At 38.2% G+C, this 25,526-nt stretch overlaps 2 protein-coding genes across 2 annotated transcripts; both read left to right on the top strand.

Moving 5' to 3' along the window:
• Window positions 1–472: 472 nt before the first annotated feature.
• Window positions 473–7,612, top strand: stac3 (SH3 and cysteine rich domain 3). Its single transcript, XM_086159907.1, has 14 exons — window positions 473–598; window positions 670–733; window positions 1,267–1,305; window positions 1,723–1,801; window positions 2,262–2,415; window positions 3,066–3,163; window positions 3,387–3,447; window positions 3,576–3,673; window positions 3,753–3,822; window positions 4,045–4,094; window positions 4,199–4,281; window positions 4,370–4,421; window positions 4,556–4,693; window positions 5,183–7,612. The coding sequence occupies exons 3-14, from the start codon at window positions 1,298–1,300 to the stop codon at window positions 5,288–5,290; spliced, it is 999 nt and encodes a 332-aa protein (XP_086016033.1). The 5' UTR covers window positions 473–598; window positions 670–733; window positions 1,267–1,297; the 3' UTR covers window positions 5,291–7,612.
• A 6,820-nt stretch (window positions 7,613–14,432) lies between these two features.
• Window positions 14,433–22,867, top strand: LOC147227282 (neurexophilin-2-like). Its single transcript, XM_086159538.1, has 2 exons — window positions 14,433–14,571; window positions 21,227–22,867. Exons 1-2 carry the CDS (start codon window positions 14,485–14,487, stop codon window positions 22,064–22,066), a joined length of 927 nt encoding a protein of 308 aa, XP_086015664.1. The 5' UTR covers window positions 14,433–14,484; the 3' UTR covers window positions 22,067–22,867.
• Window positions 22,868–25,526: the final 2,659 nt, after the last annotated feature.

The following is a 25,526-nucleotide window of genomic DNA, read 5'->3' as shown; positions in this document are numbered from 1 at the left end:
ATAAGTAATATAATTGAAAAACTAAAAAAAACACTTTATTCCTTTTTTAATTCTTCTTTCTTAGGCTGAAGGGAAGTAGAGTGTTTTACAATGTATGCCATCATATGAAAGTTAATCTAAGACTCAACACAAGTTCTTCTCCAGTCATTGATGACAGACTGCGGAAAGTGCAGTTACAGCACAATTATGTGCCATCACACATTTAATGTGGCACTGGGACATTACCTAATGATGATGCATAAATTCCTGCATGGTGTCAGGGGAATAAACAGACAGAGAAAGTGACCTTGTGTGTCAATTCGTGTCTTTGAAACAAGTGGAACGAGAGGAAAGAGGTGAGAGATGAAGACAGAGGGAGAGGTAGTATCTGATTTCTCCTCGTCATCGGCCCTCCGTCCAAGGTCCCCAGCTGTCCCAAACAGTCAGCTTGACACTTGAGTGCTCAGCTTGGCAGGCACGTTAATACTCATACAAACACAGTTCACAAATATAGACATATGCTCCCACTCTGAGCACAGAATCACTTTGGAAATCACCTGAATGAATGGTAGGCAGCTGGGGGACCAGACCTTGGAGGTGCTGACAAAGAATACCTAGGGTATGAAGCAAAGACACTGGTTGTTGAAGTAGTTTGTTGGGTTTACGTCCTCAGACTTTATTTTGTTGCAGTTGCTGACAGCAGGTGAAGGACTTGTTTATTCACTGATCTACTTTGACCAGAATTTGACTACAGGTATGTTGAAAGTTTACTGCTTAGGTAACATATATTGAAAGTTTACTGCTTAGATAACAGTGCTTTACAAGTTTACCTGAAGATATGGAGACAGACGAATTTCTTAAATGTAATGCCAGTATGTAAGTTTAAAATGACATACATGAATAAAACACTGAAAACAAATACTACATTTGGGGACAAATTAATTGAGCATTTTCCAGAAGCTGACCCCTTGCATGTCTTCTTGTCAGTGTTGCTGCACATCTATGGTAAAATTGTTTGTGCAGCCCATATATTTTTGTTATGTGTGATTATAATTTGAGGAAAAACTCCATTCAAAATCTATGCAGGCAACTTTGATTGGCCACATGACATACAGCCAATGTTAATTATCACCTCATTTGCTGTTTATGTGATTGAGTTGGGTTCCTATGCAAGGCAGATTGGATTTGTTTATATTTATCCCTAATTCATAATAATAAAGTAATGTGTACTGAAATAACACCAATTATCTACTAATAAAACTAATACAAAACTATGTATCCTTGCAGGGGACAGTACTGAAATAGCACAGCTAACACCATGGAGTTGTGAGTATGACTCCTTCTATCTACATTCTGCAGCACATACTGTCAGACAATGATTCATTCAAACCTTTTTTATCAAACTAAACTGAAGTAAATTTTGCACAACTCTGGACAGACAGCTGAAAATCCTTAGGAAAACTGTATTCATTTGTTTCTTTACTTACCAATCAATAGTTAGCAGTTTTTGCTTAAAAAGAGTATCTTGGGAGTGTCCCATAGAAAGTTATTAGAATTTCATGGCTATAGGAATGCATGAAGATGCACCACAATTACACATAATAATTTGGAGGTCAAAATACCTTTAAAATATACAGTACTGGTATTCCCATTTGAAGCATAAGAACAACCAATTGACATTTGATTTTGTTTTCTTTTGTGTGTGTGCGTGTGTGTGTGTGTGTGCGTGTGTGTGTGTGTCAGGGAGGATGACAAAAATTCTGTCGATATTCATGACAACCCCCCAGCTCCTGACAACGTAGTGAGGGAGGACGGAGACACTGTGAGTGACAGGATCATGTCAAGCCCCCACTGTTCACAGGCAGTTTAAAATAGCCACCAGCTGGGGCAGGAACGCAGTGCAGCTTCTATTGGAAATATGAGGGACAGCTTAAATGCTTCTACGTTTCACTTCATATGGATGCAGGAGAGAATTCTAGTTTATCGGAGTAGGTTTAATTTTTAAAATAGACTAGATTTGTGCAGTGATAATACAGCGATCTTCGATATAGCAAACCCACATTAAAAAAAAGGAAAATGTACTGGTACATATATTGAAACTATATCTGATTAAGAAATTATCCAATCATCGTCAAAATGATTTCTACTTTGTCAACATTTCAATTTTTCCCCTTTTTTTTCCTGTTTTTTATAACATTCAAGAAATCTTTCCTCCTTCCAAAATAATTTACTAAGAGATAAACAACCTGTTTCCCTGCCTTCAGCCTTTTCTGTATCCCTAGGTTTATTTCATATATGAGGAGGAGGTGGAGGTGGAGGAGAAGGAACCAGAACCTCCAACAGAGGTTGTCCGCATCAATGACAAACCCCACAAGTTCAAGGACCACTACTGCAAAAAACCCAAGTTCTGCGACGTCTGTGCTCGCATGATAGTCTGTATGTGATTAAAGTAATTGAAAAGATCTCGGTGTGATAATATCATAGGTCAGAAATAGAAATACTTTTTTACTGATGTTTTTTTTCAACAGTAAATACTTCCTATTCAAAATCAGTGAAAATATCTACAATTGGCAAATAGTCGCCTTGAAAAGTTTACAAACATTACACAACAATGTTGGTATATAAATGACACAGAAACTATCCTGAAATTATTAAAATCTGACCTGAAAGTTAAGCACAAAATCACCTGAAAGTTGCATTTAGAAAGAAGATGAAAGCGAATAATGATCATATATATACATATACCGGTACATGTATATATGTATGTGTGTGTGTGTATAAATTATATAATTCTGAAATCATATAGTTAAAGGTATGAGCTGTGATAATGGTCAGATATGTTTTATTCAAATGTTTGTAAAAGGCTCACACCTCCTTTTGTTGATTACAAATATTCTGTGGAGTATCTATGTGACTTGTGATTTGCATATCCAAGTAAGACATCTTGGTTTCTGTTAATTATACATTGACATTTGAATATTGTAATATTAACCTAGCCCAACAACATCATATATATTTTGTATGATGTTAATACCGGTAATCAGTTTCTCTTTCTGACTGGCCTCGTTCCTCTGCTTACTTTTCAGTGAACAACAAGTTTGCTCTGAGGTGTAAAAACTGCAAGACCAACATCCACCATTCATGCCAGTCCTATGTGGAGTTCCAGAAGTGCTTTGGCAAAATTGTGAGTTCTTTTTCTTCTTCTGTAAGACTCGCAAAGGAAATGTTCTCTTTACCAAACAACCAAGGAAAAAAAATCTACATCGAAAAAAAAATATTTTTATGGATTCATTCACACCTGTTACGATGATGGTATTGTTTGTATTTATGTATGACATGATTTCTCCCCCACTTTTGATGTTTACAATAGTCATTAAGATGTGACATTTGGCATTTGTTGCCTGCAGCCACCCGGTTTCAGGAGGGCCTACAGCTCCCCTCTGTACAGCAGTGACCAGCCAGATCCAAGTGAGGCCCCTGAATGCTGCACTGACACACACCTCATTCATAGGACCAATTCTTTACATTTGTGTCAGAATAAGAGTTTAGCCAATTTATGACTTAATTCTCTGGATAACTGCTCCACCATGGACCAGACAATCCAAACCGGAATGACCCTGTCTTTGACATCCTTCGTGTTGGCGTCATCATGGCAAATAAGGAACGCAAAAAGAATGAAAATGACAAGAAAAATGTGAGTGTACAGTAATACAAAAAACTGTCAGACTCATTAGCACAAACAGCAATACCTTTTTTAAATATTCTTCCTGAAGATGCTGATGATGATGGAAGAGGAGGAGGAGGAGAACCAACAGCCCAAAGAGAGTGAGGAAGGAGGAGAAGGTAAAAGTCATAATTGTTCCTTTGCTCATTGTGATCATAGGAATGATACTGGAAACAGATTTCCAGTCTGATACTCTTAGTACCAAAACACAGTAAACCATAACAACTGAATATAACACCTCAACCAAATGGAGAACACATGAAACAATTTGTCAATTAAGTAACTGCAAGGAAATACATTGCAAGGACTTTGTAGATAACTGAGCTCTTAACCTCATGCAGGGAAACCTGATGACAAGAAAGACAAAGGAGGAGAGAAAACAGATGATAAAGTAAGAAGTTCACTTTTACCATTAACTGTTGTAACAATGTATTTTTTTACAAGTTACAGATCAGTTTTCATATTCCATTGCATCTATGCCTGTTTGGTCAACAGAGCAAGGGCACCTTCTCCCAGTCCCACTATTACCTGGCCCTCTATCGCTTCAAGGCCATTGAGAAAGATGACCTCGATTTCCAGTGTGTTTAACCAAATAACCAAATAATTCAAATTCCCCATGCAGTTTCTTCTCTTTACAGTATGCAATTTTTCTCTACATTTTTGCAGTCCTGGTGATCGGATCACAGTCCTTGATGACTCCAATGAAGAGTGGTGGAGAGTAAGTCACAACATTCACTGTAATATTCTATTTGCAGTGAGCTGGCTTTAGTTAGATCCTCCCTCATTGGTCTTATGGACTTTTCTGTGATTATTAACATTACTTGTTAATTGTTTTTCTTGTTTATTTTTCAGGGAAAAATGGGGGAGAAGTCAGGCTATTTCCCCACCAACTACCTCATAAAAGTGCGTGCTTCCGAAAGGGTGTTCAAGGTCACTCGCTCATTCGTAGGGAACAGAGAAATGGGACAAATCACACTGAAGAAAGATCAGGTAATTAACAATTAAAGAAAAAAAAATCACACTTTGAGCAAGCGCTTGGTGTTCAATATATTCCATCTGCAAGAAAATCATTATATATATTCCAAGTTTTTTTTTTTTTTTACAAAGAATGTATGTATTCCTAAAAGAAGGCACTTGAGGCTTTTTTTTGGGTTAACCTTTAAAAAAAGCTCTGACTCCTTGTCAACTGTTGAATGTATGTTTTAGTAAAGCCTAGATGTCTGGAAAGTCCACTGATTTTGGTCTATGTTTACTTTAGATGATGATGTTAAAGTTTATAATTTAAGAAGTATTTTGTTACCCTTCTCATACTTGACACTTGCTACAGAGTATTATGTTGGTAAGTCAAGCCTTGACTGATAATCTTAGGACTGAATATAATTAAACAGCTATCAAAGCAGCCTTGCTTTTAACCGAAGCGTACACAGGTGGTGTCTAGAGGCTGACATGATGTTGCAACGTGGTCCCTCTGTATTTCAGATTGTGGTGAAGAAAGGAGATGAGAAAGGTGGCTACTTGAAAGTCAGCACTGGTCGCAAGCTGGGCTACTTCCCTGCTGACCTGTTGCAGGAGATCACTGTCACATAAAATAAGGTTCACCCTACTTTAAAATCTGCACAAACAGCAAAGTGCGTGAATACTTCTCATCATACAGGATCTAATGTGTCACAGAAGCATACCTTTCTGAACTGTTTTGCATTTAATGAGTTTTATTTTTTTGTTTTTAAAATAACTACAGCAGTGGAATCTTAATTGTTACTCTTTTTGTTATTATACCCATACACAATCAAGGAAATTTTTTATTAGTTTAAGTCAAAATTATATTTAAAATAAGTAACTACAACATCTTTTTTTTATAGCTTTTCTAGATTTCCTTGCACTTATGGGTAATCCTCTCCTCTTATCTCAATTACAAATTGTGCTGCACCTGCTGACTTATCTGATACAGAAAGTGCTATTAGGACGGAACATATAAGATGATAAAAGAGGCAAACTCGTTTTGGTCTGGGGGTCACATTGACCTAATTCGATTGCAAAGGTGCCGGACCAACAAGCTCATAGTGCAATTACCAGAGGCAACCATAAGTCCATGTTTTCCTTTGTTTTAGTGCAAAATGAACAATTATATTACAAAAATCTTTATATTTAATGACAGGCCTTTTTACAACATATATTATGAACAACTTGAGATTTCTTGAGAAAAGTAAGCACAATTTCAACAATACTATGCCTCAGTTTAACATTTATTTGTGGGAGTTACAGCTGATGACAGTGATTGAACAATTGAGCAAAACTTAAAAACATAGTCCTGGATGTTAAGATAAATAAAACTAATCAAGATACAGAATTTATTTTAACTAAAGTTTTCATATCTGGGAAGCAATTGTAAACACTGAAATTGACTCTGGACAACTATAAATCACAAGGACACTGAAAATTAAGAACATAAAGTTGTCACCTGCCTTATTAATGCATAAAATGAACGAATAAAATACACATAAAAACTACAAACTTAACATGTCTGGCATGCATAATAAATAATATTCCACTCAACCACACTCTTTCGTGTTAAATGTGTTGATTAACACTGAACTCATTTCACAAGTTTTTTTTCATAGTGTAAACAACTTATAATGCAACATTTCACAGGAGTGTTTCTTTGTTTTGGCTCCTGGCACTTAGCCAGCCACTTTGGCCCGCACAAGCGCATCAATATCAGACCTCAAGTCATGAGAACCAGCCAATTTCAAAATGTCATCTAAGTGCTTATGTTTTAGCTTTTAGCACAGCTTTGCTTTATGATGTAATTACTGAGAATGCACAAAGGTCTGTAGTCCCAAACATACACAAAAATTCAGGATACTGATGAAAGTTACTGATATTGATACTAATAAAATGTATCCAAGCCCACAAAGGCAAATGTCCGATATCGATGTCTCAAGGTCCACATTTCTCTCTTTTGACAAAGACCTTTTCACTGATGAGGGTGTTGTGGCAAATGAAAGGAAAATTTCAATAATGGTAGGACAAGATGCCACTTTTAAATATGGGCACCACATTGCTGCCACCTTCTGTTAATTCTGAGTTGCAGTGCTGTGTCATCAGATTATTAAAAGACAAAATTTATAATTTGGATCGGTATTTCATACTTTTGTTCATGTTTATTTTTACTATTGTTTTTCATTATATTTTTGATCATTAAATGTGGCATTTTTTTTATTGGGCTACTGTGTAGGAGCTGCAGATTTATCAAAATATGTAGTTAAGGATTTTTTTTTCATATTGCAGCAGGCACTATGAATTTATCTATTGATCAAGTGGGACGGATTGAACCCCTTGGCAGTCCGGTTGTGGCCCGCTGGCCACACGTTTGGCACATTTGACATTTCAAGAAAATGTCTTAAACCATTCTTGGAAGAACAAAAGGAAGTCTTGAAATGTCAGTTCTTGGAATAAATCAGGAAATTAGATACTCAAAACATGTAATAAACAACACTGTATTGCTTTGTCAAACCTATTGGAATCCAGAAAAGGGTGGTGGAACCTAACACTCAGACATGGCAATTTTTTGCTTCACCTGAAGGCCAAGTGTTTCTCTGATGGGGTAATATGGCTCCCTAGTGGAGGTTTTCAGGAATGCAAGGAGTGTATTCGGGCAAGAACGACAGATCTTTTCACTCAGTAAACGGCTCTTCATCTAACCCATTACTGATCAAAACAAGGAAACAGACCAAACCTGGAAATGGGTAGATCGTTGCACCTTCTTCCCAGGCAGTGTTTTTTTTCAGCAGAAGCCCATGTTTGTTAGTAAATTGTAAACTGTCTTAATGTTACTGCATGATGAATGAGTTTGCTGAAAATACTGAGATAAGAGTCAAATTTTGAGATGGAGCATTAAAGTATTTTTTTCTTCTACATGGTCGCTCTCACTGCATTTTGTCTTTTAAAGGGGTCTATCCTCCTTACCATGATTTCAAGCATATTCAGTGATTACTTTTCTGAAAAACAATGCAGGAGTACTGGAAAAAGCTGAGGGGCAATGTTGGTGCTCCATGTCAGATATACACAAAAAGGTTATTGGAAAACACGCAGATACTTTCTAAGTAAAGCTAACACATTTTGCCACTCTATTCAACAGCTTTGTGTATTGAGAAGGAAGAATGTATGCAAAATATTTTCATCAACATGATTCGTCACTAATACTTGGGAAGGGCACAAATCAGTATTGAATAGACTACTATTTCCTCTCCATGAAGGTCTTCAGTGACTCGGTCTGTTAAGCAGTCAGACTGATCTGGGTCATGTTGGATAGAGAAGCCAATCTCTATCCAAGGATCACTGTTCTCACTTGTTGTTTCTCCCATCCCTGTGAATTCCAAAGTCAACATATGACTGCACTGTTTTTTTTCCCCACATTCAGTTTCATTCAAATAACACTAAGAAGCTGAATGATTGGCATACCCATAACATGCCTATCAGAACTGACGGCTCAAAACCAAATTCATAATTATGTCAGCTGGGACAACTTAAAACGCTTGAACTGATCTGCGTTTCAAACAATGCTTGAAGACTAACACATACAATTCCAGATAAAAGGTTCAAAGTGGGAAAAAATCCCAGCTCTATATGGTCATTACCTACGGTAGCTGCTCTGTCCTCCTGCCTGAATTTTGCGAAGCTCTCTTTTATTGCGTGTAAATAACTTTTTATTCCAGGCAGACAAAAAGCAACATCAAAAGGAATACGTGCCCTAAGTACATGCTGTTTTTATTTCAAACCTAGATAATGAATACGTTTGGTGCTCCTCAGATATTACACACACGATTGTTAAATATCATCCACTCCATTTCAACTGTTGCTGTGTGTTTCAAAACCATTTAGAATTATCTTTGACATCATTAGATAGCCCCATTGACATAGAGCATCATAAAATTGAGTAAAGTTCCTGCAATTCCTCTCCATTATGTTCTTCTGTATGAAGTGAGAGATTTATTCAATATGTAGATAAACAAAAATACTCTAATTACTACCATACAGAGAGGCAGATCTCTATCAAAGAAATACTGCTCCCACCCGTGGTTCCTCTTGTCCCAGTGAGTTCCAACTCACATGAGAAGGCGTAAGGTTAATAAAACCCAGTCCTTTAATTTACTGCCCAGTGACAATAAAACTAACATACTGATTCGACCTTATAAGCTTTGAAATATATCAAATGAGGGATTCTTGCTACTACTGAAATTGCATTACCGCTAAGTGCAGGCTTAAAGTGCAGGACATACACAAAGCTTTGTGGGGGGATTGTTCATCACCTTTAAGAAGCTGCATATGGACAATACTAGGAAACTGACTAAAAACGTTTAACAGATGTCAACATAATGAACATTTTCTTTTGAATGAGTTTGACTGTTTGTAAATCACTTGGGTGACGAAGAGATGTGTGGCAACATCAGTGGCAACATTTTAAGACATATCATTTCAAGAAATATCTTAATATCTGAAATCCTGTATTAATTATCAATGGATGACTGTGAAAATCCAACTGGAAGGTTTACAAAGTCAACTGATAATTTTCTATCCTGTTTTTTTCATTCGGTTTCATTCAAAGACAATAAGAAACTGAACGATTTCACACTTATCGCAACTGACTGACAAAGTCAGATGAGTAATTATATTTGTTGGGAACTGCTTAAAACGCTTGTATTCATCTTTATTGGAAACAATACTTGAAAACTACACACATATTGATCCTGGCAAAAGGTTTAAAGTAGGAGAAAAAAATTCCAGCCCGGTATAGTCATTGCCTACGACCGCTGTCATACTTTGTGTGTGTGTGTGTGTGTGTCCTAAACAAGGTAGCGAAAACTACAAGGGGATAACGACGCACTCTTTTAATGAGCGTAAATAGCTTTTTTTTTTAAATTCCGGACCGATCGCAAGTTACATCAAAAGAACTTGCGCATTTTCTACCCGGAATACAAATAAACCAGAACTGTGATTTCTCCCCTCAACCGCCTAGAGTTAATTCCAGCGCCCCGAGCGGGCACAACCGTTCAATGCTGCAATTCGCCGCCTTGGTTGAACCCCCTTTTGTTCAGTAACATTTAATTTAACTCACATTCAAAACTCAGTTTCACGATGCAGTGTCATTTGTACGCTACATCCTGACATCGTTGTACTTGACAGTGACACCGTTAAATATAATCGCGACGGTGTATTTACGCGTAGTGATGAGACGGAGCGCTCCGACGCTTCGGAGCGTGTGTCGAGTAATCCAGGAAGTAGTTAAGGAGCGCGTATCAACGCTTGTAACGTTTGAGAGCAGAGGCGTCATTGATGACGAAGGAAGTTGATCGAATTTGACCGCGATTCACGAATGTATTTAAAAGCCTCTGCTTGAGTTTTCCGGTGAGATTGTCTGCAAGTTTCTTGTTTTCATGGAGCCTGGGAAAAAACGGAGATATTCTCCTGTAGGGGAACACTTTGATCTAATTTCTTCCAGTTAGATATGTTTTACGGATACTGTTTGTATATTATGGCAGCCTATTTAATATACAACTTTATTCAAAGGAATGTAGATTTTTTTCATTTACATTTGCCTAAACGTTAATTTTTGTAATTCAATATAGTAGCCCATCATTGTTCAACATATTTTTAACATATGTTATTGTATTCCAAGGTGAAGTGTTTGTTGTGTGCCACGGAGCTGGGATATAACAACACCTCTTCTATGCTGAGGCATTTTCATGCTTTGCACGGAAATTCTGAGGCCAATAGAGGTGCACCCAGCCACGGCGAGTCCCATTAAAAATATACATCCTACTACAGTAATATTACAAACCGTCTTTGTCTATCAACCACAATGATAATGACATTGACAGAACTGATAATTGATACAGTAGTCACATAGTATCTGTTTTTTTCTGCCAGTTAACTGGCAGAAGGAGCAGGACGAGCCCTTGTTGTCCATGATGACACCCAGCCTTTCAGCATTGTGGAGGATCAGGAAATTAGAGCATTTGTTGCCAAACTTGATCCAACCTATGTAATCCCAGCAAGGAAGGTGTGTTTGGTTTGGACGTCCATAAACATAGATGCATATCTGGCTTAAACTTGCAATTTTATTGATGAAGATATCTGTCTCAGGCCAACTGTGCTAGAAGTAGTGCAATACCCAGAGGCACACACAGCTGTAAATTTGGCACGTGTGAAAACATCCCACATGGACGAATGCGGCATTAAATCAAAGGTGACTTGTTTCATCTCTGATGGTGCAGCAAACATGGTTGCCTGTGGTAGGCACTGAGTGTGTGCCATGCCATCTGCATTGCGCACACCTTGAATTTGCTTGTCAAGCAGGATCTTGACATGACCCCTGTGCTGTCCTCTATCTGTACAAAGGCAAGGAGGCTGGTGGGGTATTTCCAGAGCAGCACAGCTGCAAAAGTTGTTAGCTTTTTTTACTTTTCAACTATTAATGCATTACTTATTTTGTATGGTTACATGTTTCACAATAATTATTTTGTTTTATGTTTAAAGGATAGCCTTGGACTTGTTCAGGAAAGGACGGGGAAACCCAAACCAAAGCTTATCCAGGAGTTGGAAACCAGATGGAACAGCACCTTTGCAATTATCTCGAAAAAGGGAAACCGCCTGAATCCCAACACAGTTGAACAAATATTATTCTAAGATAAAAATCAATAAAACCACCTACAATCCCATACCCCCCCCCCACTTCAATGTTTATAAGCACAATCCCTGATGTAATTTCCTTCCTTGCCTAAACGCTGTATTACTTTAAAACTTATCGGACATTGACAAAAATATCATATTGAAAAAAGTATTAGAGTATTTGCCAACACAAATACACTTTCAAATTGAAATTGTATTTATTAGGATCAATACATGAACCATAAATGCAATACAGAGGATGGGTGTAATTCTCATGAGCGCGAAATACTCATGTAGCACTCTTTGGCCAGCAGGTGGGTTTGTGGGTACATGACACCTCGAGAAATGAATGTTTTTGCGAACCACTTGGATGGGAGGCTTATTGAGTTACATGATCTAGAAGTCATTTCATTGATATGAGAATGGAACCATACTTGTTAAGGGCAAGATAGATACTGCGGTTAGCTCGTTACTTCTCTCCACAGAAGCCTATAGTGAAAGGCAAAAGAATTATGTGGTCTGTAGAAAAAAAACGAAGGGACATAACAGAGAAGCCAGATTGCTGCTCTCACTTGTGGTTCATCCAACGCATAGGGGTTCCAACACAAGTTATATCTAAAATAAAATAAAAAAAACATCCAGTACCTATCACATAATGGGGTGAAAACAAAACAATGTTTTGACAGAATGAACCCTTAACAATTTAAGCTTGGTGCATAGCATTATGGAAAGAATTGCCTGTCACCGAAAGTTGATTCGCTGTGGCGACCCCTGAGGGTAAAAGCCGAAAGGTGAAGAAGAAGAACTTGGGAGACTAAAAACATCATAAATCCATTCGGTGGATCAAATAACATCTGGGCTACTTCAAGTTATGAAAAAGCCATTTATGAAATTACCATTTAATACATAATAGTCCTAACATATATGGAATGAAAAAAAATCCCCAGTCAAATCTTTCCTCATCGCCATTACCTGCGACTGCAGTTCTTGTCTGCCTGCATTATGGATTATGTTCATTTGAAATATATATGTGTAAAGATAGGAGGTTATTGTCTCTATAAGCTGTGGGTACATATCAGCATTTTTTGCTCTGTCTTTTTTTAATCCATAACATTATATATTTAATATAATAATGTAATGTGTAAGGTACATGAAAAGTGACTAGTGCATCAGAAATCAAAGTACTGACACTGGTTCTATATCAATATTCTGACTAGTTACTGGGCCAATGCAAGAAACCAATTAAGATATCCACATTGGCCAAAGTATCACAAAGTTTACTAGAACTGGTTCTCTCTTCCCAACTTGAGCTAAACATGAGCGATTTATACTTTCTGTATATTCAATAAAATAATAATAATGATGATGATGATAATATCTCATCAACTACTTTGAATCAAAGCAGCCTATGTATATGACTAGATATAAGATATAAATACTAAAGAACAGATCTATAATCATATAATCAATTTAAAAACATATTTTACATTACAAATCCTTCAAAATTTCAATGCAAAGTATAGTTGGAAGATGGCGGGTCACTATAGATGTTACATTTCAAAAAAACCTTGGCGACAATCAACTATTATCGATACTTAGCTGTCAACATCCAGCAGAAGCAATATCGTACCAAGTTATTGTGTCACTTTCTATTCTACTTTTTCCCCTTGGGAAAAACAAGTTGCTTGGTAAATAACTTGGTAAACAATTTGGTTAAACAAGTTGCTTCTTTAAACAAAGCAGCAAGCGAGAGTTGAAAAAATATCAGTTGAAAGATCTTTGCTCATTCACATTCTGAACATATTCCAAATATTAACAACTTAAAAATACAAACATACTGAATGTGTAAAATGTTGCTAATGTAGAAGATTACAAAGGTGCAAAATCAGTATAAAGTTAATTTGAAGGACGTGGACAAGCTGTTCAAGGCTAGCGAGCCGAACATACTTGGCAGGCACCATGATCAAAATCCACTTCTATATTATAAAATGAGTTGAAAATAATTTCATAGTTTTATCTATGGTAAGTGAGCAAGTAAGTACAGTTTTAAACTGGAAGTGCGTTTTGGCAGTTACTTATTTCATGGTTGTGTCATGCTAATGCTAATCCCGCCAAAGCTGTGTGGCTGCTAGCAGTGGATTCGCAGGCTCAGAATTCCACGGATGCGCTGGGAAGCTGGCATGGTCTTACCTGACTTGCCAATAATGCATTTCCCAAAAAGGGTGCCCTGTCATCCTGTCAGCTTCCCTGTGGACAGAGTAAGCGAAAATAGCGTGTATGGGCAGTCAAGCTGTGCCCACCAGAGGGCTTCTTTCCCAAGGGGTCAATCAGCATTAATAAAGGGCGGTCAGGAGGTTAAACAGAGCCGGAAGTCAGGTAACGTGTGCATCCTCCTACAAGATCGCAGAACTATGCCCTCAAACATTTGAATGCTGACATTTTTTATCGATTATTGTACATTTATTTACATTGATATATTTTCTGTTTACGGGCTGCATTAAATGTCACCCCCCCCTCCCCCCTTGGAGCTATACGATCACGATCTGGACATGACTGCAAGTGATATGATTCAGTTTGTTTGTTTGTTTGTTTGTTTGTTTCAAACAAACAACGCGATGTTTATTCTACAACAATGTTTATTCGTTTAAATGTAACGCATTTGAAAGGCAAGTTCAGCAGCGTGTCAGCTCAGCGTGCGCGTTCGGTGATGAATATTCATTCATTTCTATTAAAAACACCACAACACTACCCTTCCAGTTAGCCGGCGACAAATTCGAATTATTTTCCCTTCATTAGACCAACAGCAAGTGAGCACAAATCTCCCGAGGCAAAGATGTATTTAAATTATTGGTCAAGTTGAGTCAAGAAGTGTGTGTGTGTGTGTGTGTGTGTGTGTGTGTGTGTGTGTGTGTGTGTGTGTGTGTGTGTGTGTATGCAGTGTATCGAGAGGGAGAGAGGGGGTGGGGGGTAGAGAGAGCGATCACTGAGGCAAGAAGCGATTCTCTCCGGTTCTTCTGGAGTCTGGGTCTGGCTGCAGCATGCGATCTCTACTTTTGAAGGCTTTAACTCAGTAGAACAACCGTCCTTGGTCTTGCAGACGCTCTTAACTCTTGATGGATGCTGGTTGCTGTTGCTGCTGTAAAATGCGGGTGCTGTGTTTGAACTTTGCTATCACCTGTCTGTGGCTTCTCCCCTCAGCGGTGAGTATGAGCGGCTTCTCTCCCTCCCTTTTACACTCCCGATGACCGCAAGGTGCATGTTGGCGTGTGTGCACCGCTGATCGGGTGTGTGCTGCAGATCTGACCCCCTCAAAAATGCAGGTTTTCTTAGTGAAATGAACTGCTTTATTCTTGGTGAATTCTCGTTAGAAATCCATCCTCTGATTTTGTGCGTCTTCCTCTTATTATAGCATCGTCGCACAATGACTTGAGTCAACTGTTTCTTTGTTTATATGTCTGTCAGGGGAATTAAATGCAAGTAATATTTAAGATAAATGTAATTACCTTAATAGTAATCCAAGGCACCGGTGATGTTGAAATTTCAAGTTTGATATTGGCCAAAGTTGATGGTCATCGACAGTGAATTTAACACCAAACTAAACCAGAGCATTTTTCTCTGCTGCACTCTTAAGGTGCATAAATCCCTCACAGGTAAATGTGATTTTAATCTTCTTTTTTTATGCATCATGATCAACCCTCTGCAGTATTTCTAACTGAACATAAAGACGATTCCCCAACCCTTTCTTTGTACGCATGTGTGTGTGTGTGTGTGTGTGTGTGTGTGTGTGTCAAATCTTGCCACAATCGAGGAGGTTTCTTCTCGTAAGATTTTTATCTTTGTCCTTAAAATACAGTCACCGCTCTTGGGCTTCTGGGAATTTTTTTTTCTTCTTGCAGGTGTTTTTTCACAGGTGTTGTTCCTTGCACCCACTCCACTGCTCACTGTAGCAGTCAGTGGTGGCATCTTGACACAGAGCCAGTGACATGGTTGTCACACAGTAGGCTCTAATTAGGATAGGTGAGTTCAGCGCATAGCTGGAGTTTTAGGCTCAATAGGAAAGATGGAGCTCAACTGATTACAGTTGAAGGCAGAGACCGGCATGAAGCACCAGGGCAGTTAGAGGTGATGTTAGTCCCGCCCGTCGGTAAAAAATAATGATATCCTAGAAGATGTTTATCCAGAAAGGTGCGAGAGAATAACCATAAAAACTCCATCTTTCAGTGACATGTTTTGATGAAAACAGAAATGGACTCCTAAAAAACAAGCACATAGGGTTGGTGTCTCCCAAGGCTCTCAAAGTTTGAACTGTCTCCAAGGAGAGTTTCTAATTTGCAAAACTGGAGTTCAACACACAAGCAGGGTGGCAGAGTTTGTCATATATCCTCTGTGTTTTTTATATCATCGTGTTTAATGCATGAATCTGTACCCTTATTGTCAAGGATTGCATCCCATCATGTCCAGTGGAAAAATATTATTATATGCCATATCCTTGTTAATAAATGTACATTTTAAATCGAAAAATTGATTATAAAATCTTGTTTTCTTTTAAAGGCATTTTGACAAATCTATGCTACCTAAGTACATTTTCCTCATAACTTACGAATACCTTTTCTCATCAGTCAGTAACTTGTTTTTTTTGTTTTGTTTTCAAATGACATTTTAAGCATCAATGTCCCAGTTGTTCCAGTTGCTGACCAGTTAGCTATTGTAAAAAAATATTTCAAAACAATTAATCAAAATCGGCACCGAATTACCTGAAACTCCACCGGAGCTTTCCTCAATGGCAAAAAGACAATTACCTGAAAATTAAGAGAAATTACATTCAGTCTGCAAGAAATGATCTTATTACCAGCAGGAAAGAGTTACAACCAAATGACTAGGAAAGCATCTGAATCTTAGTCACAATATGTTTTTAATACCTGACTATTAAAATGATATATTTGGATCAATTTATTAGTGCTGTATATCTTATGGGTGATTTTCTTATAGGTGATTGAAATATTATGATGTATGTCAAAGTCAACAAATTGGATGAGTTTTTGAATGTAATTTAATTGTGTTATTTTTTTGATGTTTTGAAATCAATCATCCGTAGTGTAAATGGCAAGGCTGCCTCTGCACAAAGAAAGGCAGTCACATAAGCTTTTTCTCTAATGAGCAGATTACTGGTGATTTGTGCATTTTAATAAACAAAGCAGCAGGTTTATGTTAGGATTCTTCCACAGTCTGAGCCTGCATTTGAATTTCCAATTCTCTCTTCATTTTTATTTGAGGCATGAATGTATGAAGTGAGAAAGAATGAAATTCAAAATTTTATAACCAATGATACTAGGATTGCATTTCATTAATAACCGCTACTCACCTAACTATCAAAAGCCAACTGTTAAAATGGCCTGGACTTGAAAAATTATATATAACCCATTTTAGTCATTGCAATTACTGCTTCTTGAAGGGTTTCAATGTTAGAAAGGTCTTCTAATTTTGACTCCAAAAGCATTAATCAGCCTCATCAAATATTCTTATTGACAAATATTATGTAAATTATCTGCTCACATATGTTTAAGCTTCCATTACAATGTTACATAAAGTCCCAAAAAGTTGTCCCCGCTTTGTGTGGGTCTGTAGGGTGTCTTGATGTTTTTGTCAAAATGAGCTGAACGTCATCTAGAATGAGGGAAATGTGTAAAATGCAGAAAACCAAAGACAATTTAGTGAGTAAATAAAGCATGACATTCTCTTATGTACTAATCACTTGACGTGGACGATCCAAGGGGAAGAGCTGTCACTCAGTGTAATCCACAGTCAATTTCTGAGTGGAGACCTGTTATTTAAGAGGATGAAGAGGGCGACAAAAGCTAAATAGAGATATGAGGAAGCAGAGATATAGAGTGTTTGACACAACTGGAGCTCCATCTGAAACTGATGCTGCTAACAGTCTGCAGATATTTGCCCTTTTATTATTTACTCCTATTATTTTATTGATTCTCTGCAGTGTGTGTCCTGTGTGTTGCCCATGTTCCTTTTATTTTGAGCTCAGATTATATTCCTTAGATTTAACTATAGGGGTATTGTTTAAAAATGTACATGCATTCGGAATAAAAATATTCACAATGGAAAAATGCCCCATTAATCAATGCTTAATACATTGCCTACACTAATAATAAATGATCAAAGACCTGTGGGGAAAAAACGTAAGATTTTTCCTGGACAGAGATTTATGTATTGATGCAGAAATAAAATATTGTGTCTTTATCAATCTATAAAAAAATACATAATATGACATCAACAACATCAGCCACCATTAACAAATACCAATAGATCAATGAAATACCAACTTCTGTCTATAAAGTGGCTGACAAAGCATCATCTTCTAATTGCGTGATTAATAAGTTCCATCTGGCTTATGAAGAGACACGGCAGTGAAAAAGCAACCAAGATTATAACCACATTTTTAGAACTTGTGTGTGTACGCATGTGTTTTTGCGTGCATGTGTGTCTTCTGTGGGTGTCCACACCCCTTGATAAAGTCCTTGCCTGAAGAAAATCACCTATTGATCAAAGTCACTTTTAAGTCATTTGTGATTCAAGGGCTCTACACCAAAGTATAATTGTTTTAATCGATTACCTGGTAACATGACTCCAGTGAAAGTGTCCTTCATCAGCCTTCTTCTTCTCACTGTCTTATACAAAGTCACACATGTTTAAAACTCGCGATCACTGTATTTACTGTATTTGTCCGTTGCAACTCCGATATGTATTTACAATTAAGTGTGCAATGCGTGATTCTGTGAAAGCAAATAGGAATATTTCTCACATTTCTATAGAAATTGAATGTGAGACACCTGTCAAGAAACCCCAGGCCCTATTTGAAAAGATCACACAAATGTAGTCACTGTTTTTTATGAGGAACATGTGTTAATGACAAAGGGCCAAAGGTTTAGATTTTGTGAAATCTTAAACAAGCTACAAGCTCATTTTTAAGCAGCATTTGTTCGGTGTGATCATCCCTCCTGTCCATGAACAGACTCCCTGCCTCCCCCCATCCCTCAACAGACTTGTGATTGAAAGATGGGGGGCCAAATTATTTTTCAAACTTTAATCTAATTTGAGGCTTCAAGCATCAAAAGTGTGTTTTGTCCTGCAGAGTTACAGCCTTTGTAGAGCCACATTTCCTTTTTGTGTTTCTCTTCCCAGTGTTTGTGCTGAGCTGCAGTGGAGCAAAATACAGATAAAGACAGATAAAAACCCCAAAACACAAAATGTGAATTTTCTACTAATAAGGCTTTAATTAGAATCCTGTAAACTTCAGTTGAATTTCACACTACTGTGACCTTACCCTATAATCAGTTCTTCTTCCATGCGTGAAACCAAGTTATATTTTATTGTTCAGTTTAATAAAAACAAAAAAAACATGAGTGAGAAGATGCCCGAGGAATGAAGTGTGATGATGCCCATTTTTAAGAATAAGGGAGATGTGCAGAATTTCAGTAACTATGGAGAGATAAAGTTGATGAGCCATACAATGAAGTTATTGGAAAGAGTAGTGGAAACTAGACTGAGAGCAGAAGTCAGCACTTGTGAGCAGCAGTATGCCTTCATGCTTTGACAGAGTACTACAGATTCAGTATTTGCTTTGAGAATGCTAATAGAGAAGTACAGAGAAGGTCAGAGGAAGCTGCATTGCGCTTCTGTAGACCTAGAAAAAGCATACGCAGGGTGCTGAGAGAAGAACTCTGGTATTGTATGAGGAGCTGTGGAGCGGCAGACAATTATCTTAGACTGGTGCAGGACATGTATGCTAGCTGTGAGACTGTGGTGCTGTAGGGGTAACAGAGAAGTTCAAGGTGGAGGTGGAACCTCATCAGGGATCAACTCTCAGCCCCTCCTGCTTGCAGCGGTAGTGGACAGGCTGACAGATGAGGTTAGTCAGGAATCTCCATGGACTAAGATTTTTGCAGATGACATTGTGATCTGTAGCGAGAGCAGGGAACAGGTTGAGGAAGATCTAGAGGTGGAGGTATACTCTGGAAAGGAGAGGAATGAAAGTTAGTCGCATCAAGGCAGAATATATGTGTGTGAATGAGAGGAACCCGGGTGGAGCGTTGAAGCTACAGGGAGTGGAGATCAAGAATTTGGAGGATTTCAAGTACTTGGGGTCAAGAGTCCAGAGCGATGGAGAGTGTGGAAAAGATAAGTAACAGGTTCAAGTGGGTAGGAATGGGTGGAGAAAAGTGTCAGGGGTGCTATGTGATAGAGGACCATCAGCCAGAATGAAAGGAAAGTTGTACAAGCAATGGTGAGACCAGCGATACTGTATGGCTTGGAAAGTGTCATTGATAAAAAGACAGGACACAGAGCTGGAGGTTGCAGAGATGAAGATGTTGAGGTTCTCTTTGGGAGTGACCAGGATGGATAGGATCATAAATGAGTCAATCAGAGGGACAGCAAATGTTTAATGTTCTGGAGATAAGGTCAAAGAAGCCAGACTGAGACGGTTCGGTCATGTACAAAGGAGGGATAGTGAATATATTGGTAGATGGATGCTGAAATTGGAGCTGCCAGGCAGGAAGGCAGACCAAAGAGAGGATTTATGGACATTGTGAGAGAGGATACGAAGTTAGTCGGTGTGAGAGAGAGGGATTCAAAGAATAGGGTTAGATGGAGAAGGTTGATTCACTGTGGCAACCCCAAAAGGAAAAGAGGATAAAAAAAAACATCAGCCACCAATTGAGCTAAAATGTCATTCAACATGGATAAAATCTTCTAAAAATCAATAAAAGGATTGAATTTTTGAATTTAAAAATCTTAACAATATGTCAGTCTTGTCCAGTTAGCTCAAGGAAAAGTTATACACACAGATGTCATGGCTGCAGTTAAAAGAGATTGGCTGTATTTGAGGCTTGTTTGTATCACAGCAGTGTCACTGTTAAGGTGGAAACTTAGTCTGACCCAAATTTTTATAACTAATTTAGAGGCAGTCATGGATCCAAGCACAAAAGTTGTCGTACAAAAGGATGTGCATATGATTACTGAAATGTTCACATCAATGATCCCACAGTAAGGGACATAGCTGATAAATGTCAAAGGATCAATAGATATATAATTGGTTCAGATGCCCACAAAATTTACCACATAGAGCGACAGAGTTTGGCCGAAAAAAAAAGAGCTACACTAGGAGAATGAAAATTAATATTGACTCTCGTCATTTCAAAGTGGGATTAAAATTTCAAAAAACAATATAATTAGACTGACAGAATACAGAACTAGTTATGAAACTCAATTCATCTGTGCTGGAAATAGAAATCTTGACATCAGAAGTAGAACTGAACCAGCTACTCTCATTCTCCAGTTTGAAAAATGTGATCAAAAGATTGTGAAAACTGTAGTTTAGAGTGAAGTCATCACTGTGGTCAACAGTCATCTTCCAGCTGCGGTGTGAAATTTTCATTTTATTTTTTTGTGTTACATCTGAAATATGACCTTTTATACAATTCTTTACATGTAGGTAAAATATGTTAGTTATGCCCTTATTGCTCAAAACACTGTTTACATTGCGGGAACTGTTTTTGCAAGCAGAAAATGTACAATAATGGAAAATATACATGGGATTTGGTGATCTTTTCATGAAATTAACTTCACTCCATTTTTCTGCCGTGTGTTTGTCTACCATGATGACATATGAAGAGCCCAAGAGCGGTCAATTAGCAGAAATGAAACCGAACCAAAATAAATCCCTAGATGTGTATTTTAGATGTCTTCTGTTCAAATGTTACAGCCTAAAATATCAGAAAGCAGCATTTTGCCTCTCAGAACAATTCTGCACAATATTAAGCCGCCTTCATTTGTTCTGCACAGGTTCAAGAAACAGCCAAACCCTCTGATCTCTACCTCCAGCAATGGGGGGAAGGTGAAGATGGAAAGGGGGGTGTTGTGGGAGCTGCACTGAAGGTTAAACACATTTCGAAGGACTTACAGATCATCTCAACCAAACACAAAACATCTTCTTATAGCTCAGTCCCCCCTTACGGTTGGCCTCAGAACTTCACCCGGGCCCAGGACCAGTATCTGCACAGCCCTCCCTCCAAATCCAAACCTCATATAAAAGCATCCCCAAAAGCCAAGAAGATCTTGGGCTGGGGGGATTTTTACTTCAATGTGAAAACAGTGAAGTTCAGCCTCCTGGTGACAGGAAAAATCGTGGACCACATCAATGGCACATTCAGCGTCTATTTTCGCCACAACTCATCCCGTCTGGGCAACATTTCTGTCAGCATCGTCCCACCATCGAAAGCTGTGGAGTGGGAGGTTCGAGATCCCGGAAGTCAAAATGTGCAAATAAAGAACTCGGTGCTGTTTCCAGACCGGACGTCTCATTCTGATAGCCTGCCTTGGTCCACCAGCTCAGCTTCTCCCAACCAGCAGAAGCAGCAGGACATGATGAGTGTGACTGAGCTCAACTGTCGGATCGAATACCAGAGAACCAACAGGTCCAAGAAGACGAAGCCCTGTATGTACGACCCGGGTCAGACCTGCTACTCGGAGAACACACAGTCGCAAGCAGCCTGGATCTGCGCCAAACCCTTCAAGGTTATATGCATCTTCATCGCCTTCACTGGCACCGACTACAGGCTGGTGCAGAAAGTTTGTCCTGATCGCAACTTTCAGACAGACCAGAACCAGCAACATTTTGGGTGAAATATAAAGCATTGACTGGTTGCACATCTAACAAAATCATCTGTTCAGTTTAGATATCGTTGAGATGGACTATCTGTTTTTATACGCTGTTAAAAAACACTTTTTTTGTCAGTTTGTGCTGTTAAGATTAATGTGTTTGAAGCTGAATTTGTTCTGGGTGACTGCTAAAATGTGAGCTTTCAGAAATGAAACGTTGTGCGTGACATTTTGATTTATTGGTGAATATTCATTCCTAGATGTGAACATTAAGGTATTCATGCACAAACTTTGTGATTTCTTACCTCATTAAATAAATATTTCTAAGGGTCCAAAAAGGTGTAGCATTTGTTAATATTCTCTTCATGTACAGTTTGGGAACATCCATCTTCTATTTAATCGATGGCACAAAGTGACCCGCACCAAATGCACCTTCAAATGTTTTCATTTCCCGGGGCTCACCTGTCACTGGCATGATTTCTTTGTCCTTGTAGTAAACATTACAGGTGAGTACCTTTCTTTGTTGATGTCGCCAGCTGTGTATGATTAAAAAGTTCCTGTGCTCTGGAAGTCATATTTGAATAAATCAGTTATTGCTGCAAGTCAGGTCTTCTTATAGCCACACGTCACCCTCATACGAACATGTCGTCTGAAAATGCAAATTGCTCAAAGTGTTAATGTCATACTTTCATATGTCTGGTTGCATATGTGCCCGCACTGGTCTGACAGCTGTGTTTAACTCAGGTGTACAAAAAAAAAAGGTACCACTGCTGTTCATCCCAGAATAATTATTCAACATTGGGGGGAAGTTTCACGCAAAATGTAATAAATGCAACACTAAGGAAACCTAATGAACACAAAAGATGAAAGGAGACTTCCCTTCTATTTACGCTGGAACAAAAATCAGTTTGGCCAAAGTAAGACATAGTTATGTAACTATCATGCAGCTACAAGCTGCCTTTGACAAACAAGTCCCTCATTCACCTACTCATTCACTTGCGTTACACTTTTCATGTCTATGGATTTCCATAACTAGTCTATTCAATAACACACTTGTGTTTTCACTGTATTTTATTTAATGGATTGTTTAGAACATCAAAAGGCACATTATTCCTACCCCCTTACTTCAGCCCCCTGGCATCACTCCATAAAATGGAGTGATGAAAGTGTTTTTGCACAGGCTCACTTTTCAGGGCCGTTTCAAAAGACTCCAAAGAAGCAATCTTTGGACAAAAACAACAAAAAAAGAAGCCTTCAGAAAGTTTTGTACAGACAGTATAAAGCACACTGGAAAGTTGCATCAGATCCTGTGGCTTGGTTTTTGTCTCCTCATTAAGGCTTTACTTTTAGCTCAGTGTCTCCAAGGTTTTCTTTAGTATAACACAGTACAAAATATTTGCAGTTTAATAACCACGACTTGAATGGACATTACTGCTGACTGAAACAACGGCGTGCTCATCCACCCCATGCAGCTCTTTTTCCTCCAGGTGTCAGGACACAATGGCTGAGAGAGGCAAGTCAAAGCAGGGTGTTGTAGACAAGGTCTCTGTCGCAGCAGGGTGGCGTTTAGATGAAACCATAGATCCGGGACCTAGGTGGAGCCTCCTGAAGCAGAAGCAAAGACAGTGTTGTGAACTACTGCTCGTTGCATCAGACGTGAGTCCTGAGGGTCAAGACAAAATGTGATGGGACTGAGATTCGAGGTATTTAAAATGAAGTCGCATGTGACATGGAATAGATAAAACACCTGTCATATGAAGTGAGGCAGGTGAATTTCACATTAATTGCAATTATTACAGAGTAGTAGGCAGGATGGAATTTAACTGCTGTCTTTCGTATTTTTTTTGTAAAATTGAATTACCTAAAAAAAATGCCAAACAATTTAAACTTGAAAGTTTTAAACTTTTAAGATCATTCATTTATATTTATTCATAAGTACATTTTTCAAGTTTCAGGTACTTAATCATTTTGAAGGCTTTATACATTTTCTAGCAATTTTTGCAAAACTATTTATTGAGGATCAACAGAAAACTTTCAACTGACTAAATAATTTTGCAAAGTAAAGGTCACTTCGTAAAAGTTTTACTTTATAAAAGAAATGAAAGGAAGGAGGAGTTGAGCTGCAAACTAAAATTGAAAATTATTCAAGTAGAAATCATCCATGTTTATTTTAGTGGAGAAAAGAGGGACGGAAATGAAAGCAAATTTAACTCGGTGATCACAGTGATAGAGCATTAAACATGTAAATTTTACGTTTCTTTTATAGTTGCTTCTCTTAGTCACTTGGTCACTCAGAAACAACATGGTCTGAAATCAATCATCTTTTCACAGTGACTAACAATCATATTTTCAACAATTGCCATAAATTTCACAACTCCATGCCTTCAGAACCAGGTTGAGTTGGAGCTTTGATGACCCACCATCAGCTGACAGTGATCAAAGTGAAAATAAGTCTTGAAAAACAGATGTGAGGATATTTCTCCAATGATTACATTTCTGAATAAAAGCATGATTCCAACCAAATATCACACAGCAGGCTGATGTTTACTGCGACAAATATGTTCAATTTGGATGTGAGATGAATAGAAATATTTTAACTGCATGGACTTCCTCAAGATATATAACAACATGTCCTGATGTCCGTCGCTTCTGAAATTGTATAATGTTATTTATTTCCTTCTTGTTTTCACTCCCACTTAGGTAGTAAGAGCCATGGGAGGAAGAAGTGTCTTCCTTCTTTTGCACCTCGGCAATTATAAATCCACAGCACAGTCACACTGAGGGTTTTTGTGCTCTCAAACTTATGCTGTCACTCAGTCACACTGCAGGTTGACGCTCACCTGAGAGACCCCCTGTTCTCTTCAGGAACTCTATCAAATCCTCATATTGGGGTCCCAATACTGTTGTATGTCATTGATGTTCTCTTGTGTAGTTGATGCACGGGAGGCTGAGGGGCTTTGAGAATATGTCTGCGTTTTAAATTGTCGAATATTTTTATGATTCATGCATTTTTGTCCCATAGGAATGATTGAGGGAACAGTGAAACCCTGAACAGTGACAGGTATATTTTAGTGGCAAGGAAGCAGCTGCAGCAGAGGAGGGAAGAAAACTGACTGAGACAGGGAGAAAAATAATTTGTGTTCCTTTTCTTTTCAGAAGTTGCGTCTCTTACTCTGACTCAAGTATCTGTGAGATATTCCACTGTGCTCTGACACCTGCAGGGTTTCTTTACGAATGTGTCTCCTCAGTAATTGTGTCTTCAAATGAGTATGGTAGTTCATAGTTGAAAATTTTACATAAGCCAACTCAAATTGAATTTATTGCTTCAAGGGAAATGTTTTTTTTAGTTTAATACAGCACTTTTCTGCCTTTTTGTGATTGGTGTTTGCAAGAAATACACTATATGGCCAAAAGTACTGACTCACCCATCCAAATGATAGGAATCAGGTGTTCCAATCACTTCCATGGCCACAGGTGTATAAAA

The sequence above is a fragment of the Fistularia commersonii genome, chromosome 14 (assembly GCF_037954325.1).
Source record: "Fistularia commersonii isolate RoL2024-O1a breed Wild chromosome 14, RoL_Fcom_v1.0, whole genome shotgun sequence".
Classification (NCBI taxonomy): Eukaryota; Metazoa; Chordata; class Actinopteri; order Syngnathiformes; family Fistulariidae; genus Fistularia; species Fistularia commersonii.
This window is presented reverse-complemented; position numbering and strand designations above follow the sequence as displayed.

What these genes read in the sequence shown, in the direction of transcription:
- LOC147227282 (XM_086159538.1), top strand. Translation starts at nt 14,485, where the DNA reads ATGGATGCTGGTTGCTGTTGCTGCTGTAAAATGCGGGTGCTGTGTTTG. An exon ending in TGTGGCTTCTCCCCTCAGCG is followed by an intron (nt 14,572 to 21,226) that starts GTGAGTATGAGC and finishes TGTTCTGCACAG; the next exon opens with GTTCAAGAAACAGCCAAACC.
- stac3 (XM_086159907.1), top strand. An exon ending in AGAAGTGCTTTGGCAAAATT is followed by an intron (nt 3,164 to 3,386) that starts GTGAGTTCTTTT and finishes TGTTGCCTGCAG; the next exon opens with CCACCCGGTTTCAGGAGGGC. An exon ending in CCAATGAAGAGTGGTGGAGA is followed by an intron (nt 4,422 to 4,555) that starts GTAAGTCACAAC and finishes TTTATTTTTCAG; the next exon opens with GGAAAAATGGGGGAGAAGTC.